Genomic DNA, 15,582 nt, shown 5'->3' with positions numbered 1-15,582 from the left:
TAAACAATTCAACTTCTTCAAATCCTAAAATAATAATAATATTAAAAAATAATATTCTAACAATATTTTATTCAACTTTCATCTTAACTTATCTCATCTCATCTCAACTCACTATCCAAATCTAACCTCAGTTGTTTGAAACCATAGGCATAGCTGAGGAAAAGAGGTGTCTGCCCAAGTTTAGAGAGGTGATAGAAGATGATTGACAAGGTTTGAAAAGAGGTGATTGCCCAAGTTTCAGTCTTCCCATGAACCCATCGATATAATTTTTTCTAACCAAAAACTCTTATATATGCTAGAACTTGGGAGGTTCTTTAGATCTTCCCAAGAAGCAAGTTACACTCATAGTAACAAAAACACAACAGGTAGACCTTTAAGATAGAAGATGATTGGTAAAGCTTCTAGATTGAAGTTAATATTCAAAATTGAGAATTGAAAATGATAAGATCATTTGCGAAGAGAAGGTTGAAGACTGTAGAGGTATTGTAATTTGTAGGATGCATTTCAAACTTTCTTTCTCCCAAGTGCTAAATTATGAAGAACATAAATCCCTCAGCTCAATTTGGCGCTTATCAGTCCTTCAACCGACCCGATAAAACCCACGACAGTCACAAGAAAACAAGCAAAGCTAAATATCCTAAGTACAATCCATTTCCTAGTCCAAGCCCCTATTTTCTTTTGTACGAAGTACATTTCCACAGGGAAATATATTGCCAAAGGCCAGAAGTTCAGGGCCCCTAATAGTCCCAACACCTGGTTGAAGTAAGGGAAGAGCATTGCAAGTGCAGTGGTTGAGATAACATATGCAGTTCGGAAACATAGCCTGAGAAGATTCCACTGAAAGCCCGGCAACAAAGGGAGTTTGAAGGTGTAGAAATTATTTACAAAGCTACTGTTTGGATATTTCTTCGTCAACCATCTTTCAACAAATGCAAATACTGGCTGGCAATAAATCTGTGAGAGAAAACAGGTGATAAATGAATAAATAGATTCAATCAAGAATGCATCGGATTTCACTATAGTTTCAGAAAGTTCTTATGTTGGAAAAAATAAATGCTTGTTCCATTAGGCATATTATTACCTTTTGATGGTGAAAGTATAAAGAGCAGAAACAGATCAAGGTCAGTAAGAAATTTAACATAAGGAACTTCCATACAAGTAGGGAATACCTGATATCCTCCTACCAAATGGAGGACAATGCAAGCATTAGCAAAATCAATAAGCCAATAAGGTTCATAGAAACCAAATCCTGTCAATAGGTTTCCTGGTGTGTCATTCCCGAAGGCAGCATATCCAAAGCAGCCACAGCAGAGGTAGAAGAAGGTTGTGACAAAGATGGCAGTCATCGAGGCCTTCTTCATGGTCTGATTTTCTGGAGGAGGGGACTTCAAAGTATCCTAATTCGTTTAAAAAATATCCTAGTTACATTTTAGACACCATATTTATTTAATTAATTAATTAATTTATTTATTTATTTTTCTTCTTAAATATATAAACTGGTTTGTCTAAAGATTGTAATCCATATACCTGTATCTCAATTACAATAATTGAGTACGGATAGGCGAAAGCAATGTCCCCGAGTGCCTGGAAGGCTAACCATAATTTGTCAGCAACATTAGCAGCAGGGACTCCGGTAATGCTCCCCATAATCTTTCCATTTCCTGCAATTGCAATCACAAGATCAGTTTTAACCCTTAAATGGCCAAAGCCAACTGGCTTTCCTACTGTATCAACCAAACATTTCTATGACCCTCCGTTTGGTTGCCATATGATCTGAAACTCGAAAACTTTTCTTTCAATTGTATAGGGCTGTAAGTGAAAGATAGAGTTTGTGTTTGTTGTAAAGTAGGTCTGCAAAATGGGAGAAAAAAAGCAGGCTAATTCAAAGATGTATATACCTATTACTTTTGCTAACCCAAGTGCAAATCCAATGAAAGAGTAGGAAAAGGACATGATTGCAGCAACGACGGAGAGCCATTTCATGTTGTGGAAATCTGGAATCTGCGACATGACGATCTGAATAAGCCCAAAGAGCAGCATATAGAAATTATCCCCATATGTACATGCAGCCTGATGCCCTTCTTTGTGATAACAGTTTGACTTCTGAATTGCTCTGCATTAATATAGCAACAAAAACTGAGAAAATAAAGGTACGAGAAATACAATGAATGAGCTTTGCCAACTTGAGTCAAGTAGAAAGGGAGAGAAGATGGAGGAGTAGATAAGATAGCAAGCATAACTTGTGGAGGGGAGGAAGAAAAAAAAATAACTGTATAATATAATATAATATAATATAACTTTCTGGTGCATTTCCAAAAGATAGATGAAGATGCGCAGAGGCAAAAAGCAAATACACAAAATTCTACTATCCTCTAATCGCAGTCTGTCTATAGTACCTCATACTGGTTGCTGTAGTAATTACATAAGCAACATCTGTCCCATACAAGCTCAAGTATTGAAGCAAACCACAAAACCACGTATGTGTTCTTCCTGAACTTCCACTAGATCAAATCAGAGAGCACATAAAACATACTAAAGGATATCCTTAAGTTGAAGATCATATAAAACTTCTGACAGAAGAAAAGGAGTTGACGTATATACTACCAAGATTCACTCTAACAGCGTCCATATATGAGTAGTTTCGAGTTCCGGTTATGGGGTCGGGAGACCTGTAACAATCGGCAAGGAGGAAGGCAGAAATATAGGTGACAATCGCAAAACAAAGCAAAGAAACTGGCCCTGCTATCCATCCTAACTGTGAAGTACTCCATGCCAAAGACAGAACTCCAGAGCCGATAACAGCAGTAATGATATGAGCGATGCAACTCCACAAGGTTCCTGGTTTAGTTCCCGACAGGCACTGATTTCAAGACTGAATCGGAACTGAATTAAAAGAACTAGTGGATAGTGCAGTAAAAAGTTTTTTACCGGTTCTTTTAGGACGCCCATCATCATCCCAGGAACCATTGGCTACGGGGCAAGATTGTTGGACAGCCATGTTTGTTTATTTTCAACTCAAAACAGGGGCCTGAACTCTGCTAACTGTATACCCAATATTAGAAGGCCTAAGATACGAAACACTGTGCCACAAATACATCCATGCTATTAAAATTAAATATCATGCTTGTGACAGTTAAAGTTTGATGTTTCTGAACATGTTCCTCTTATCCATTTATAGCCGTGGCCTTCATTACATTATATGGCGACCATGACTGGCATTTAACGAAGGCTTCTTTAACATAAACTAAGTGACAACTACCCACACAGGCACGGTAGTAAAATGGGAAATGCAACTTCTTCTTCACTCTTACAGAAGCTTTAAATTGTTCATGTGTGCGAATGTCATTGGTCTGGTAATATATATATATATATATATATATATATTTATATATATTGGTCCTGGAGGTTAGATCTGTAATATTAGAGTTAAGAAGGCTTTTGCAAGTATACTCTAATCAGCACCAGTCCAATCCATGAAGTTTCATATAGATACGAAACAATAATGGAAGAAATGGCTGTCGTGTTCATCATGGCATTTTCACTTCCTCCTTTATTACTTTGGCCAAACTTTATTTTGAATCGAATAGTAGTATGACTTCGCCTTTCAGGACAATGGTGATTGGTGAGTGCGATGGGTGGTTAATTAGTCAGTCTTATTTACCTAACATTTGAGTTGATTGCATAAATATTGCCCCTAATTTCTTTTTCTTTTTCTTTTTCTGGTGAATGACCTGCAAAAGGTAATTCCTTTTTCTTGTAGGAAGGAAGTTTGATACGCGACCTCTCTCAGCAGATACAGATTCCAATAGCACCAGCCACCATTGCTGGAAGCTGTGAAAGTTATGTCTCATTCTTTTCTCAACATGGCCTTAATTCACATCATACGCAATTTGAAAAACTTTTCGGACTTTGGTATCAGGAATCTTCAAACTTCCGACCACGGTCCCCAACCCCAGCCGATCATCAGATTCATGAGTTAACTACAACCATACATAGGACTTAATTTCTAATAATAATATTAATACTGCCTAATTGCCCATTTCGGTTTTTCTACTCTCACGCACGTGGCCCTGCCGTCCGACGACACGTAAATTATAGGGACGTGAAGTCGTAGTGACAATATTTGAGGGGCCCGCTAAAATCTCTTGGAAATCACTTCCATTCCATGTCAAATTACAATCTTATCTCGTCCTTCGTCGTTTTGCTTTGAAACGTCCAGTGGTGGGTGGGCCTACCATTCGATTGGGCCAAGACCCGTAAACTTGTATTGCCTTGGACCGATAAAGTACTACGGCCCGCCCAAGTGTATATCAGCTATCTTACAAGGTAGGTGTGGTAAGTAGGTAGCCGTGACTGAGTAGGGGGTTTGGCACAACATCAAGTCAATGCGTCATCGTGTCGTGCCGTAAGAAGCCGAAAACGGTAAAGAGATATTGCATTCACTCTTCTCAATTATCTAAAGGTCAACTTTGATATTAATTTATATTAGTAACACGGTAGTAATTTTATCATTATTTTTCATTTATGAATAATATTATTCTTACCATTCTATTCTACCGTTATATTCTATCGCTTTGATTTTGATTTTGATTTTGATTTTAATTTTATTTAATAATTAAAAAAATATTTTTTTATTTTTATAATATTTAAAAATATTAAAAAATACATATATGAAAAAACAAAAAAAAAAAAGAAATTTCTATAAGTAACAGGTGGGAGCGGTGACTGTAGCATGGACTGAGAGTATGAACTTAAAAAACTCTATTCCGAAATCATCACTTATGTTAAAGAAGAATACCTGATGCTGCTAGCTGCAGTGATGGTATAGGCAATTCCATTCCCATATAAGCTCTCCTGCACAACTACTCCACACACTTTGTGTATCTTCTCTCCTGAAATCACCAAACTTTTTTAATACAAGAAAGAAGAAGGAACCCAAAAAACACAAAGATATGAAGAAATTTTTTTAAAAAAAATGGCTCCCTTTATGTCTTATTGTCTAAGATTTCATGCTTTTCTTTTGGTTTAAAGAAGAAAGAAATACAATTTGAGCATGAAGTCTATCGGGGGCACATGGCTTCTAATTAATCCCAGAGACTATCGACCATCAAATTTTATCAGAAAATTAAATGCCGCTTTAGCATTGCATAAACTGATTTTATTTAGTGCTTATTTGTTTTTGGGATTCATGCCCACTTCTTTTATCTACTAATAATGATAGGGTTAAAATACACTGAGAAGATAGTAGACTAGATGGATAATAATAAGACAATAATCCTATCACTAACCTTTAACTACATACATCGAGAAAAATATACTGTAGAGAGAAGGAAAATGTAAGGCACATAGATAGCTACCTACCTTGTTTTTCCCTTTAAAAAGATATTTACCTATGAGACAGTACGTTGATAAATAGAATGATGGGTGAGAAGTGACGTAGATTTTTTGTTTGTATAAAAATTAAAAAAAAAGAGGGTGGGGTTTTGAATATCTCACCTAAATGCAACTTGACAGCATCCATATAGGAGCGAACTCTTGAAGGCCCACGTTCAGGATCAGGGTATCTATAGCAGTCACACAAAAGGCTCGTGGAAACGAGTGTGATGCCTGCAAAGACTATGATGAGAAGGGGGCCTAAAATCCACCCCAGCTGAGCCACGCTCCATGCCAGAGACAGAACGCCTGCCCCTATCACTCCTGTTATGATATGTGCAACTGCACTCCATGCGCTTCCTTGACGTAGATGTTACCAACTCAAAAATATTAGACGCAGAAAAAGTCAAAGCTTTATAATTTTAATTCAAAATACTCTACTTTTTCATACAATTGGATCAAATAACAATGGTGAATTGGTGAGGCTACTGTGTCAAAAGTAAATTGCTCAAAGCAATTATAGAATATAGCACAAGTTACAAGACCAAGCCGATCTGCAGTTGTATCTAAAACAGGGCGGTTTGGACTGGTTGGTTGCTGTAATCATCACTCTTGCAAATAGTAAATTGCCAACCAACTGCCAATCTCACCTACTAGGACACCACCACTACCATCTGTATAATTCATTGCTGAATCAATATGGAAACTTACCACTACAATTTTGGTGGTTTTTCCCCCCCCCAACAATGGAAGAAAAAAACACGACAGACAAGGAGAAAGGAAGGATGCTGTTGTTCACTTGTTTATGCTTATGAGAAGGAAACGCATGGGCAAAAGAGGGGCGCGAATCAGAGGATGAAGAAATTTTCCACGTCTTGCAACGTTTTCTATGGAAGATATAACGAGAAAGTATATGAGAGCGAAGGTGAGTAGAAAGTTAAATTACCAGTTCTTTTGAGAGGCTCCTTCAGTTCATCGGAGCTCCTCAGTAAAGGCGATTGGTGATGATCTTCTTCTTCCCCAGCAGCCATTTCTCTCCCTTCCCTCAAAAGAGATTATGGAGCTGATCCCTCCCCCTCCCCTCGTCGGTATAACAAGGCAGGCAAATACGAACCTATAAAAAAAATAGCTGTTTTAGTGTATGTAAATGAATGTAATGAAAAAGGAGGGCAGGGCACCGGGTTTCTTATTAATCAACTCGGAAAACGATGTATCCAGAAAGGAATGAAAGCTACATGTTGGATGTCATCTGGCGTTTAACAGATATCTTGTACTGTCCGGATCAAACACGTAACAGCTCTTGTAATTGTCATTCCTACCATAAATATATTGAATTAGAAATAGAAAGTCTTACGTTTGAAAGTTTGGTGGGGACTGGAAGAAACCTATCAAGATTGGACTTCATTTCAAAGAGAATCCCTTGAATCTGACTCTTGACTATAAAAGCCAGCCTATTATTTCTATTGGTTTACCAAAATCCATTGACAATTAATGCTGGAAATATGTTGAAAACACCGCTTCCAGATTTTGCATGTGCTAGAAATAATTGAGGAAAGAAGCACAACCGAGTGAAGGCTCTTGAAAATTACAAAAATAAAAAAAGATTAGGTGAAGGCTTTGATCTTTTAGGTCCTTGCTTTGCTTATGCCACGATGTCTCCTAGCACTTGTCTCATTTCTAGTCACTATCATATATAGCTCTACAAAACGGTTCATTAATTCATCTACTTCAACTTGGATTGGTGATTAGTCAAACCCAACTTTGGTTGCATTTTTTATCCAAGCCACCAAATTCAGTTCGATCGACTGATTCAAAAATTTTATCTTTTTTGGATTATGTTTTAAAGGTAAGTTGGTGTTTTTTTCTTGTATGAAAATATAAGAGAACTGAATTAAAAGATAACAAATTATATAGGAAACTTGATATGTGAAATAAATTAATATCACGCTCTTATTGAATTTAGTTGATTCAATAGATAGGTGCTTGCTCAATTACATATCCCATTTCAATTTTTCGAGCCTTGCAACAGAGTAAAGAAACATTAATGTTCCATTATAGTTCCACGTAAACAGCTTGTGTTTAAAGCGTGTTACAAAAGAAGAATTAAAACCTGATAGATTAAAAGAAAAACAAGGTTGTTGGGGAACACGTAGTAGTTTCGATCCATCCCTGAAAAGGTAAAACCATATTTGATCGGTCCCCAAAGTTGGTCAACAAGTGAGGTTGCCTGGCCTCATTTGAGAGAGACTGTAAAGGGCAGGGCAGAACAGGAGTTAAAGAGAAGGAAACTAAACTCAAGAAAAAAGGCCGAGACCAAGACAGTCAGATGAACAATAAATACAGCTTTCCTTCCATGTTAGGCACTGCACCAAGTCAATTTTGTTGGAATGGAGGCAACGGCCCTTGATAACTAAAACCCAAGGTACTCCTTATTTTATAAAGAAAATTATATCTTGATTTTCCTGTAGTACAACACTCGTTTCTTGGAATGGAATCTAAGCAAACGCTTGACAGACATCCAAGCCGTAGCTGATCCGAAAAGAACATAATAGGGGGTTGATTGAATTCACTAAAAAGCAGGAGCAGGTGGAAAAAGTTGACGTGTGAAATATATACAGAGCCAAGCCAAATCTTTTGGAGATTTACCTCATCAATCCAATGGAGCTTCCCTGACTCTACGTTTTCGGTTCATTATCAGCATCTGGAGAAGGATCTACGTGTACAAAAAAACTTGCAGCTACTATCAGATAGCATAGAATAAGCATCAGTCCTTTGAAGTAATTTGAGGTTCCTTCCTGCAAACAAAACAAAACAAAACGCAGGCAACCATCTATGAATATGATGTATCTAAAATTACCAAAAATTAATAACCATTACGACAATGCAATCCACAAAATTAAGAGAAAATCGGTAGCAGAAACTTGTTCAAAACACAATTGGCTCATAAAGCAGTTGGACTAGAGTGAGCTGTTGACTTTCAAATATGCTTTATATTATTTTACAAATCTTCAACTCTAGTCAAACTGATTTTCCCCCAGCTCTCAATCGCACCCCCCCCTCTTCCTATTCCAGTGGGAGGGGAAGTCGGCCTCCAGGTCTCCTCCACTCCCCACCATCCCATCCCCCAGCCCTTTTTATTGTTTCTTTCCCTATTTTTCCCTCATCATTTTCTAGTTCTGCCCACCTCTGACCATTACTGATGACCATGTGCTGCTTCATGCAACTCCCCACAAGCCAATCTCTCACCCCAGCCTCTGCCACAACCATTTTGTTCGGCACCTGAGCCCACGCACCGCCATGTGCTGCTCCAAGATAAATGGTTCCCAGATCTGGTTTTTCTCCTTCATTTTTAATGACCTCTAGCAACAACCAATGGTGAAAACACGTGGATGTCTGAAATTGCAGCTACAGAATCATTTCTGGTGGTTCCTGCTCTTCGTATCAAGATCACTTCCAGCATCCTCATATCTAGTCCACTCAAGAACTATTTATCGTGGACTTTTGGTCCATATTAGAAAATATAGCAGGGACTTGTTGGTCCCTACTATACAGACAGTTTCTTCTCTCACAACAGAATCTTTTCATAAAGATTGCATATATGGTTTCCTTACTCAGTGAAGCACTAACCTGCAGCATGAAGGCAACTACTAAGACGGTTATAAAAAGTGTTGCTGTCTCGAAAAGTTGGAAGTTTAAGTCCATGGGTTGCCCCATAATCCAACCAACCACCACACAAAAAGGAATCTGCAGCAAAATAGTGATGATTTTAATAGATATTGATCTGAATATAGAATATTCAACAAGACAATACTAACAAGCAGAGTCATGGATGCAAAAGTAACTCCTCAGTGAACGAAACATCCAAACATAAAACATAAAAGAAATACATACAACAACACCCCCCCCCCCCCCCCCCCCCGGCTGCGGGGGGGATGATAAAGCCATACTTGCTCTATATGAGAGCTAGACCAGATGCTATCTCCCCCTATGCTTTTATTGACTCTGTAGGAACCGCTTTGGGCCCCAGCTCGCTAGTTCCCTCACTCCTTACGTCACTTTGCTTCGCACTTCTCCCTCGCTCCCTAAGAGATGCAACCACTAGGAGTATGGAACATCCCAATCCCAAACCCTGGTAGATGACTGGCCTCACTTTGTTTTTTGGTAAGTACTGTCAGGCCTCACCGGGAACATTCCTTGGATGAGCTCAAGAGATTTTTCTTTAACACCTTGTATTTATGGGCATCTGTCACTGTTCTCAACAGAACTAGTTTTCATGACTTTCTTGTATCCATTTCTAGTCCTAAGTAGTAATTAGGTGTTCTCATTGTACACCTCCTGTGTATTTGGGCCATGACTATTTTTCCTTCCAATAAAATTTATTTTTACCTACAAAAAAAATGACTGGCCTCACTACAGCTTGAAACAACTGTTATATTGATTCTTTTGTCAAGGCAGAGTAAAGGCAGCCATACACCATACTAATTTACTTTTGGCAAAACCTTCTTTTAGAAGGTATAAATTGTAAAATAGATATTAAAACACAAGGCAGTACCCACCCCAAACATGGATATCTGTGTTGAAGATCCTATTGCCACTCCTAAAGAAATGTCCTGCAAAGAAACTCAAATTATTGCAATTCATTGTAACAAAAATTTGTTAAAGAAAATGTCCAAAAGCTTACAAGTTTGTTTTTCATGGCAAACATAACAGCACTTGCATGCTCAGCAGCATTCCCCACGATCGGGAGCAAAATAACACTAATAAAAACAATCGAAATATTCCATGCAACGGATGCTCCCTACAAAATCAAAGACAAGCAGACCAAGGAAATAAAGTTAATAGAAAAATAACTACTAAAATCTTATATATGTAACCTATTCAACAGAAAAACCTGGAAAACACATCGCTTTTAATCTGAAAAGGCAAAGAAAATGCATAAAATAACCAACAACAAAGAGAAGAGACAGCTAAGAAAATGAAAGAAGGGTTTTTTTTCTTTCTTTTGGGGAACACTTTAATAAATGCTGATTTGTCGAGGTTTTTACCATTTGACTTCCATACCAACAATGAGTCAATGCCCCAACCAAGGTAGCAATACATACCAAGCAGGCATATAAACATATAAATTGTGCACTAAAATGACATGTCTGCTTCAAGAATTTAATTGTGAAGGGTCCTACATGTATACAAAAAACCAAATATTATATATATATATATGCATACGACATATATTCTTTAAGAAACAGATTCATCCTATTATGGGCTAGGGGTAGTCTATTATGGGCTAGTTGTTCTCTCTTGTATACACCCAGTGTACTTGGTTAGGCCTATTGATATTAATAAATTCTTACTTATAAAAAGAAAAAAAGAAACGGATTCATCCTTAAAAAAAAATGCTAATAAATGCATCATGGAAAGGGAAAGCATGAACATGAAAATATTACCTCTATTGCACGAACTAAATACTCAGATAGGATTGAGATAGAAGCAGTCATAATAAAAAGCCAAATTACTGATTCCCATTTAGAAATCTCTGGAGCTTCATCTTCATCCGGTCCCTCTTCATTTTGAATCCCTTCCTAAGTTGATAACATATACCACACTATAAATCAATTAATTGAACAAAGTCATAGCGAGTCAATGATACACAGAATACACAAATAAAGATGCAAATAAAACAAGTTTAAACTGATAGTCATATCAATATCACTTAGCCTAAAGATATCTGACCCAGAAACTCTTTTTTTTTTATCAGTAAAGAAGTATATCTGACCCAGAAATTTAAAGAATGTAACTTTCCAGATTGAGAATATTTAGGGTATGTTTGGTTAAAATCTTTTAGAATGTTTGTGAAATTTTGAATTTGTTTATACATGTTGTTTAATGGGTTTAGTGAAAGTAGATAGGAAAATTTGAATAAATCCTTTTATAATATGTTTTGTATTGGGGTTTGGAAAAGCAGATAAGCAAAACTGAAAAGTTGTTAGAATATAATTTTTAGGCTAGTCTTTGTTTTGGTTTTTGTAAAAGTTGTTTGGGTTTTGGTGTTTTTACTCTTTGCAAATGATTGGATGAAAAGTTGAAATAGAAAATTTTTTTTAGATCCAAAGATGTTTAGATTGTGGTTGAAAAATATTTTTGAAATTTTTTTAAAAACTTGGTTAACCAAACATGGCCTTAGAGGTTTGAAGTAATTGACAGTAAGGAAACTGCAAATCCTTCGAATATTAAATCATACACACACATGGTACTAAAAGATCCAGATACAAACATTTCTAGCTATTGGATAAATACATTAGTGTATGATAGAAAACAAAACGAACCTCATTGAGAGGGGAATATAGATTATTTTGACTCTTTAGCTGGAAAAAAAGGTATGCAGCATATGCCACAAGCATGACGCAACTGCTAAATCTTGAAAGAGCCAACTCTGACTTTCCAAAATGAACCTCAGTGTGTGTATAATGAAGAACAGCTGGAAAAAGTAGGCCCATGACTGCCATCAACAGCAATCCGGAGCTTACAACAGCAGTTGCCTGCATGGCAATGTAAATCAGCTTAGGACCGAAAGAGTAGACAACTAACGAAAATAGAAAATAAAATGCCAGCAAAAGCTGCTACTATGTCCACCTTATTAAACTGCTGTTCTTTCTTATGAAAAACAAGCCCACCACAAAAGAATGCACATCCAAGCACCAGCAACATGTTTGATAGAATTGAGCCCAATAATGACAGCTGAACAACACGTATCAGTCCACTTCTAAGTGCATAGATTGATATAATAAGTTCTGTTGCATTTCCAAAAGTAGCATTTAAAAGGCCTCCAACTGCACATTCCAATTCATTATATCAAAAACAGAATCCAGATGCAAAACTGATCTCCAACCTTAAGATGAAAAGAGCAATATGCATGCCACAAATTATGCCAGCATCGTGTTTTAGGCACACTCCTCCAATCCTTCAAATGAGTATAATACAAGGGAAACTAACAAGGTATAACAAATACAAAAATTGTATATACTGGGCTAGGCCTATTCTTGGAGTAATACAATTTGTTTACTTATCAAAAAAAAAAAAATAATACAAAAATTATAAATTTTCAAGATTGTGATTGACCAACAATAAACCAAGTTCATCTCTGGATCTCTTGATCAAGATGCATAACATAATCAATATTCATACCATGAGTTAAATCTTTTTTTTTTTTGGGTTTAAAGTCCAATATTCTCTTGACCTCTCTCTCTGGTTTTTGTTGACGAATAGATTTTCTTTTAATTGCTTTTATCTGGCTCAAACCATAAAAGAGAATGGCTCAGCTAGGGGGGATAGCCGAGCCAGAACAGAAAAGAAAAAAAAAAGATTAGATAAAAATTAGTTAAAAAATAAAATAAGGAATACCTTTTTTTTTTTTTGATAAGTAAATAAGGAATACTTTTTAAATATGACCTAATCCACATAACCCAATCCCAATATGTATGATGAAGTCAAATTGGTGCAAGCAAGACTCTGGGAGCATACCATTGCAGAAATATTGACATGTCATTTGTAAGTTCTGAGGTAATAAACCAAAATGGACCCAAAGATAAAAGACAAGATTTTACTAATTTAAATTCAGATAAAACAAAAATCTACCTGTAGGTCCGGTGTAAAAAGCCAGCTGCCTAAATCAGAATGAAAATCATCAGATTAGCTACTTACCAATTTGTATTATTCATTCAAAATAGATAAACAAATAAATAAGAGATAGACAGAAACTTTTACTCTGTAGCATAGCCTAAACGCTCAGCCAAAGGTGTTATACCCAATAAGCTCAGAAAGAAGACCCAACCCTGTAATCCACCAGAATTTTTTTTTTTTTTTTTTTAACATAAAATTAATCCACCAGAACATAATGAACAGAAGCATTTTTAAACAACCATACAAATCATTCAAGGAAGGGAGAGCTACAGCTTACTCGATGGCCAGTCAGTTTCTCAGCAAGAATTGCTAGTGGCCCAAAAGGAATCAGCAAGTTGAGTTTACTGGAGAAAACAACAGTCCTTATGCTCCTATACATAAGATTCCTTGATATCATACTCATACCAGCTCGCAAACCTCCAGAACACGATCCAGTCTCAGCTGCATGCATAGGTTGCAACTTCTGAGAATCTATTTCCGCTTTAAAAAGACTCTCCTCCTCGAACTCATGGGTTGATTTACCGTCTAGTGATCCCATCTGTTAATCCCCAAAAACAAAATAAAATGCAAAACCACGCTTACAATTTCAACGAAAGTAGGTGAAGGCGTGGAATGATAAAGAAGAATGTTGTTAAAACATGAAAGGATGCAGGGTAACGTTTCACTCCTCGTGAAGAAAAAATGATAATTAAGGTTGGAACTTACTTCAAGTTGAGGTTTCGTGCCAACAATTTGTAACTTATAGTCCATTCTCTAACTACTAGCACGCCAATTGTTCCATTCTCATAGAAGGCGTCGCCTACTCGATGTAGTTTCCTCGAAACCAAGGCAAGGAACGTCTAGCGCAGTTGATACTACACGACCGACCGTAGCATTAGCGATAAATGAAAGACCAAAATAAACAAAAAACTTTTTTGCAAGTAAATATGAAAAAAGAAAACTTTATAGTGGAAGTTTTCCTAAATCTCTTCCCCATAATTTTTTTTAAAAGGATCTAGACCATATTTGATTAGGAATTTCAACATTTGGCTCTTGAAAGTGCTTTTTGCACGCGGGGTCTAGATAACACTTTCAAAATTTCTTACTACTCACCCACAAACAAAAAACTTTCAAGATCGTACAAGTTATAGGGAAGAAAACCATAGCTTCCACCGATAACAGAAGATCCCTCACTATAAAGAAAATCGCATTAAACTAAAAGATACCCACAAACCCACTATAATTCTGTACTTGAAACTAATATCTCTCGGATCTGCTATAATAAAAAGAAACAAACTAACCTTGCTAGCTTTGGTTGTCTGATCTGGGATGTCGGCTCGGCTGCAAATCAAATGAACAAACAATAACGAAAAATCTAAGCTCTTCTAACACCACAGAAAAACCCTTCAAAGAGGGGAGGACAAATAAGCAAATAATAGATATAGATACATGGAGGGATTCGTGCTAGTCGATTCTCCGCCTCAATAGTTTAAGCGTAGAGAGAGAAACAGAGCAGTATTGACTATTGATAGCCGAGAAAACAAGAGTTTCTCAAGCAACGTGTATAACGGCTAATGGCTATAGCCCCCAGATCCAGATTTCCTCGTCCACCCCCTTTTTCCTGTGTGTATTTTCAAGGACTTCCGCGCACGAAGACGACTAGGACGACATTTCTGATTTTTGAGTAATTTTGCCGTAGCCGTCTGCCCGTCTCCTCCGGTCCGTCTGTGTCAGTTTCCTTGAAAGTTCCATTGTTGTTATTATTATTATTATTATTATTTTATTGTAGTGTTACGTACATTCATTAATAGTCGTCTAATTATTTTTAAAAAAAATTAAATTTATTATTAAAAAATTAATTTTTTATATAAATTTTATATTTATTTTTTTAAATAATTATATTACGCTTACATATTTTATATTTATGATTGTAAATATATATATATATATTTTTTATTATTTAAAGAACTAAACTTGGTCTCTCTTTTGATAAAAAAAAGTGGGTGTGTAAATATTAGTTTGGTGCAGTAGGGCCGGAGACAAGATCTACGCCGTTAAAGAGAAGCATGATTGATGATCTTAGTTTTAGGCTTAATTAGGATAAAGTCGATACACTCCCCATTTCAATCCAAAATATTAAAATGCAGTAATACTCATTTTAACTAAGAAATAGATACAATTTTTCCTTATTCTGTAACCAGTCTCCTCTACTCTATCTATAAGTTTTTATTATATATTTCAAAATTTTGGAGAATTATTTAATTAAAATAAAGATTACAATGAAAATCATGCTATCTATTGCAATTAATTAAATGCAGAGAAATAACCGTTAACGAGATCAATTCTCCGAGCCCATGTTCCTTGACAGACCTATAATAAGAAAATTAATAATGATTGTCTTATCACACTTTTATTATCATTCTATTATTTTTTTAATTTTTAAAAAAATTATTAATAAAATTATATATTTTTAAATTTTATTTAATAATTAATTATATTAAAAAATAGTTAAAAAATTAAGAATATACTAAAAATTAAAAATAATAAAATAGT

General features: G+C 36.1%; 2 protein-coding genes across 6 annotated transcripts; both read right to left on the bottom strand.

The window, feature by feature from the left end:
* Window positions 1-479: 479 nt before the first annotated feature.
* LOC108985832 (probable amino acid permease 7) lies at window positions 480-6,491 on the bottom strand. Of its 3 annotated transcripts, XM_018958283.2 has the most exons (8): window positions 4,799-4,889; window positions 2,929-3,042; window positions 2,605-2,838; window positions 2,397-2,490; window positions 1,899-2,113; window positions 1,528-1,661; window positions 1,170-1,397; window positions 482-954 (listed from the first exon to the last, which is right to left on the bottom strand). In XM_018958283.2, the coding sequence occupies exons 2-8, from the start codon at window positions 2,996-2,998 to the stop codon at window positions 553-555; spliced, it is 1,377 nt and encodes a 458-aa protein (XP_018813828.1). In that variant the 5' UTR covers window positions 2,999-3,042; window positions 4,799-4,889; the 3' UTR covers window positions 482-552. The 3 variants fall into 3 exon arrangements, with proteins under 3 accessions (XP_018813814.1, XP_018813828.1, XP_018813822.1); XM_018958269.2 differs by lacking the exons at window positions 2,397-2,490; window positions 2,605-2,838; window positions 2,929-3,042 and adding exons at window positions 5,497-5,733; window positions 6,320-6,491 and having other exon boundaries at window positions 480-954; window positions 4,799-4,892; XM_018958277.2 differs by lacking the exon at window positions 4,799-4,889 and having other exon boundaries at window positions 2,929-3,355.
* LOC108985860 (vacuolar cation/proton exchanger 5-like) lies at window positions 6,469-14,826 on the bottom strand. 3 transcript variants are annotated; one of them, XM_035686931.1, is made up of 14 exons: window positions 14,479-14,773; window positions 14,331-14,370; window positions 13,756-13,904; window positions 13,328-13,588; window positions 13,135-13,202; window positions 13,006-13,034; window positions 12,004-12,200; window positions 11,697-11,909; window positions 10,818-10,952; window positions 10,055-10,171; window positions 9,930-9,983; window positions 9,001-9,117; window positions 8,020-8,168; window positions 6,469-6,487 (listed from the first exon to the last, which is right to left on the bottom strand). In XM_035686931.1, the coding sequence occupies exons 3-13, from the start codon at window positions 13,798-13,800 to the stop codon at window positions 8,049-8,051; spliced, it is 1,356 nt and encodes a 451-aa protein (XP_035542824.1). In that variant the 5' UTR covers window positions 13,801-13,904; window positions 14,331-14,370; window positions 14,479-14,773; the 3' UTR covers window positions 6,469-6,487; window positions 8,020-8,048. The 3 variants fall into 3 exon arrangements, with proteins under 3 accessions (XP_035542824.1, XP_018813866.1, XP_018813881.1); XM_018958321.2 differs by lacking the exon at window positions 6,469-6,487 and adding an exon at window positions 7,306-7,620 and having other exon boundaries at window positions 14,479-14,826; XM_018958336.2 differs by lacking the exon at window positions 6,469-6,487 and adding an exon at window positions 7,306-7,542.
* Between the last annotated feature and the right edge of the window lie 756 nt (window positions 14,827-15,582).

Source organism: Juglans regia, chromosome 2, assembly GCF_001411555.2.
Source record: "Juglans regia cultivar Chandler chromosome 2, Walnut 2.0, whole genome shotgun sequence".
NCBI classification, from domain to species: Eukaryota; Viridiplantae; Streptophyta; class Magnoliopsida; order Fagales; family Juglandaceae; genus Juglans; species Juglans regia.
This window is presented reverse-complemented; position numbering and strand designations above follow the sequence as displayed.

Bases quoted from the DNA above. Each gene is read 5' to 3' on its own strand.
- LOC108985832 (XM_018958269.2), bottom strand. From the start codon at position 6,404: ATGGCTGCTGGGGAAGAAGAAGATCATCACCAATCGCCTTTACTGAGG. The intron at 4,893-5,496 runs GTGAGATATTCA...TGGTGATTTCAG, and splicing joins TGCTGTCAAGTTGCATTTAG to GAGAGAAGATACACAAAGTG. The intron at 955-1,169 runs GTATTCCCTACT...TTTCTCTCACAG, and splicing joins ATTTGGTAGGAGGATATCAG to ATTTATTGCCAGCCAGTATT.
- LOC108985860 (XM_018958321.2), bottom strand. From the start codon at position 13,800: ATGGACTATAAGTTACAAATTGTTGGCACGAAACCTCAACTTGAA. The intron at 10,172-10,817 runs GTAATATTTTCA...TTGATTTTGTAG, and splicing joins ATTTAGTTCGTGCAATAGAG to GGAGCATCCGTTGCATGGAA. The intron at 9,118-9,929 runs GTGGGTACTGCC...ATTTTGCTGCAG, and splicing joins CACAGATATCCATGTTTGGG to ATTCCTTTTTGTGTGGTGGT.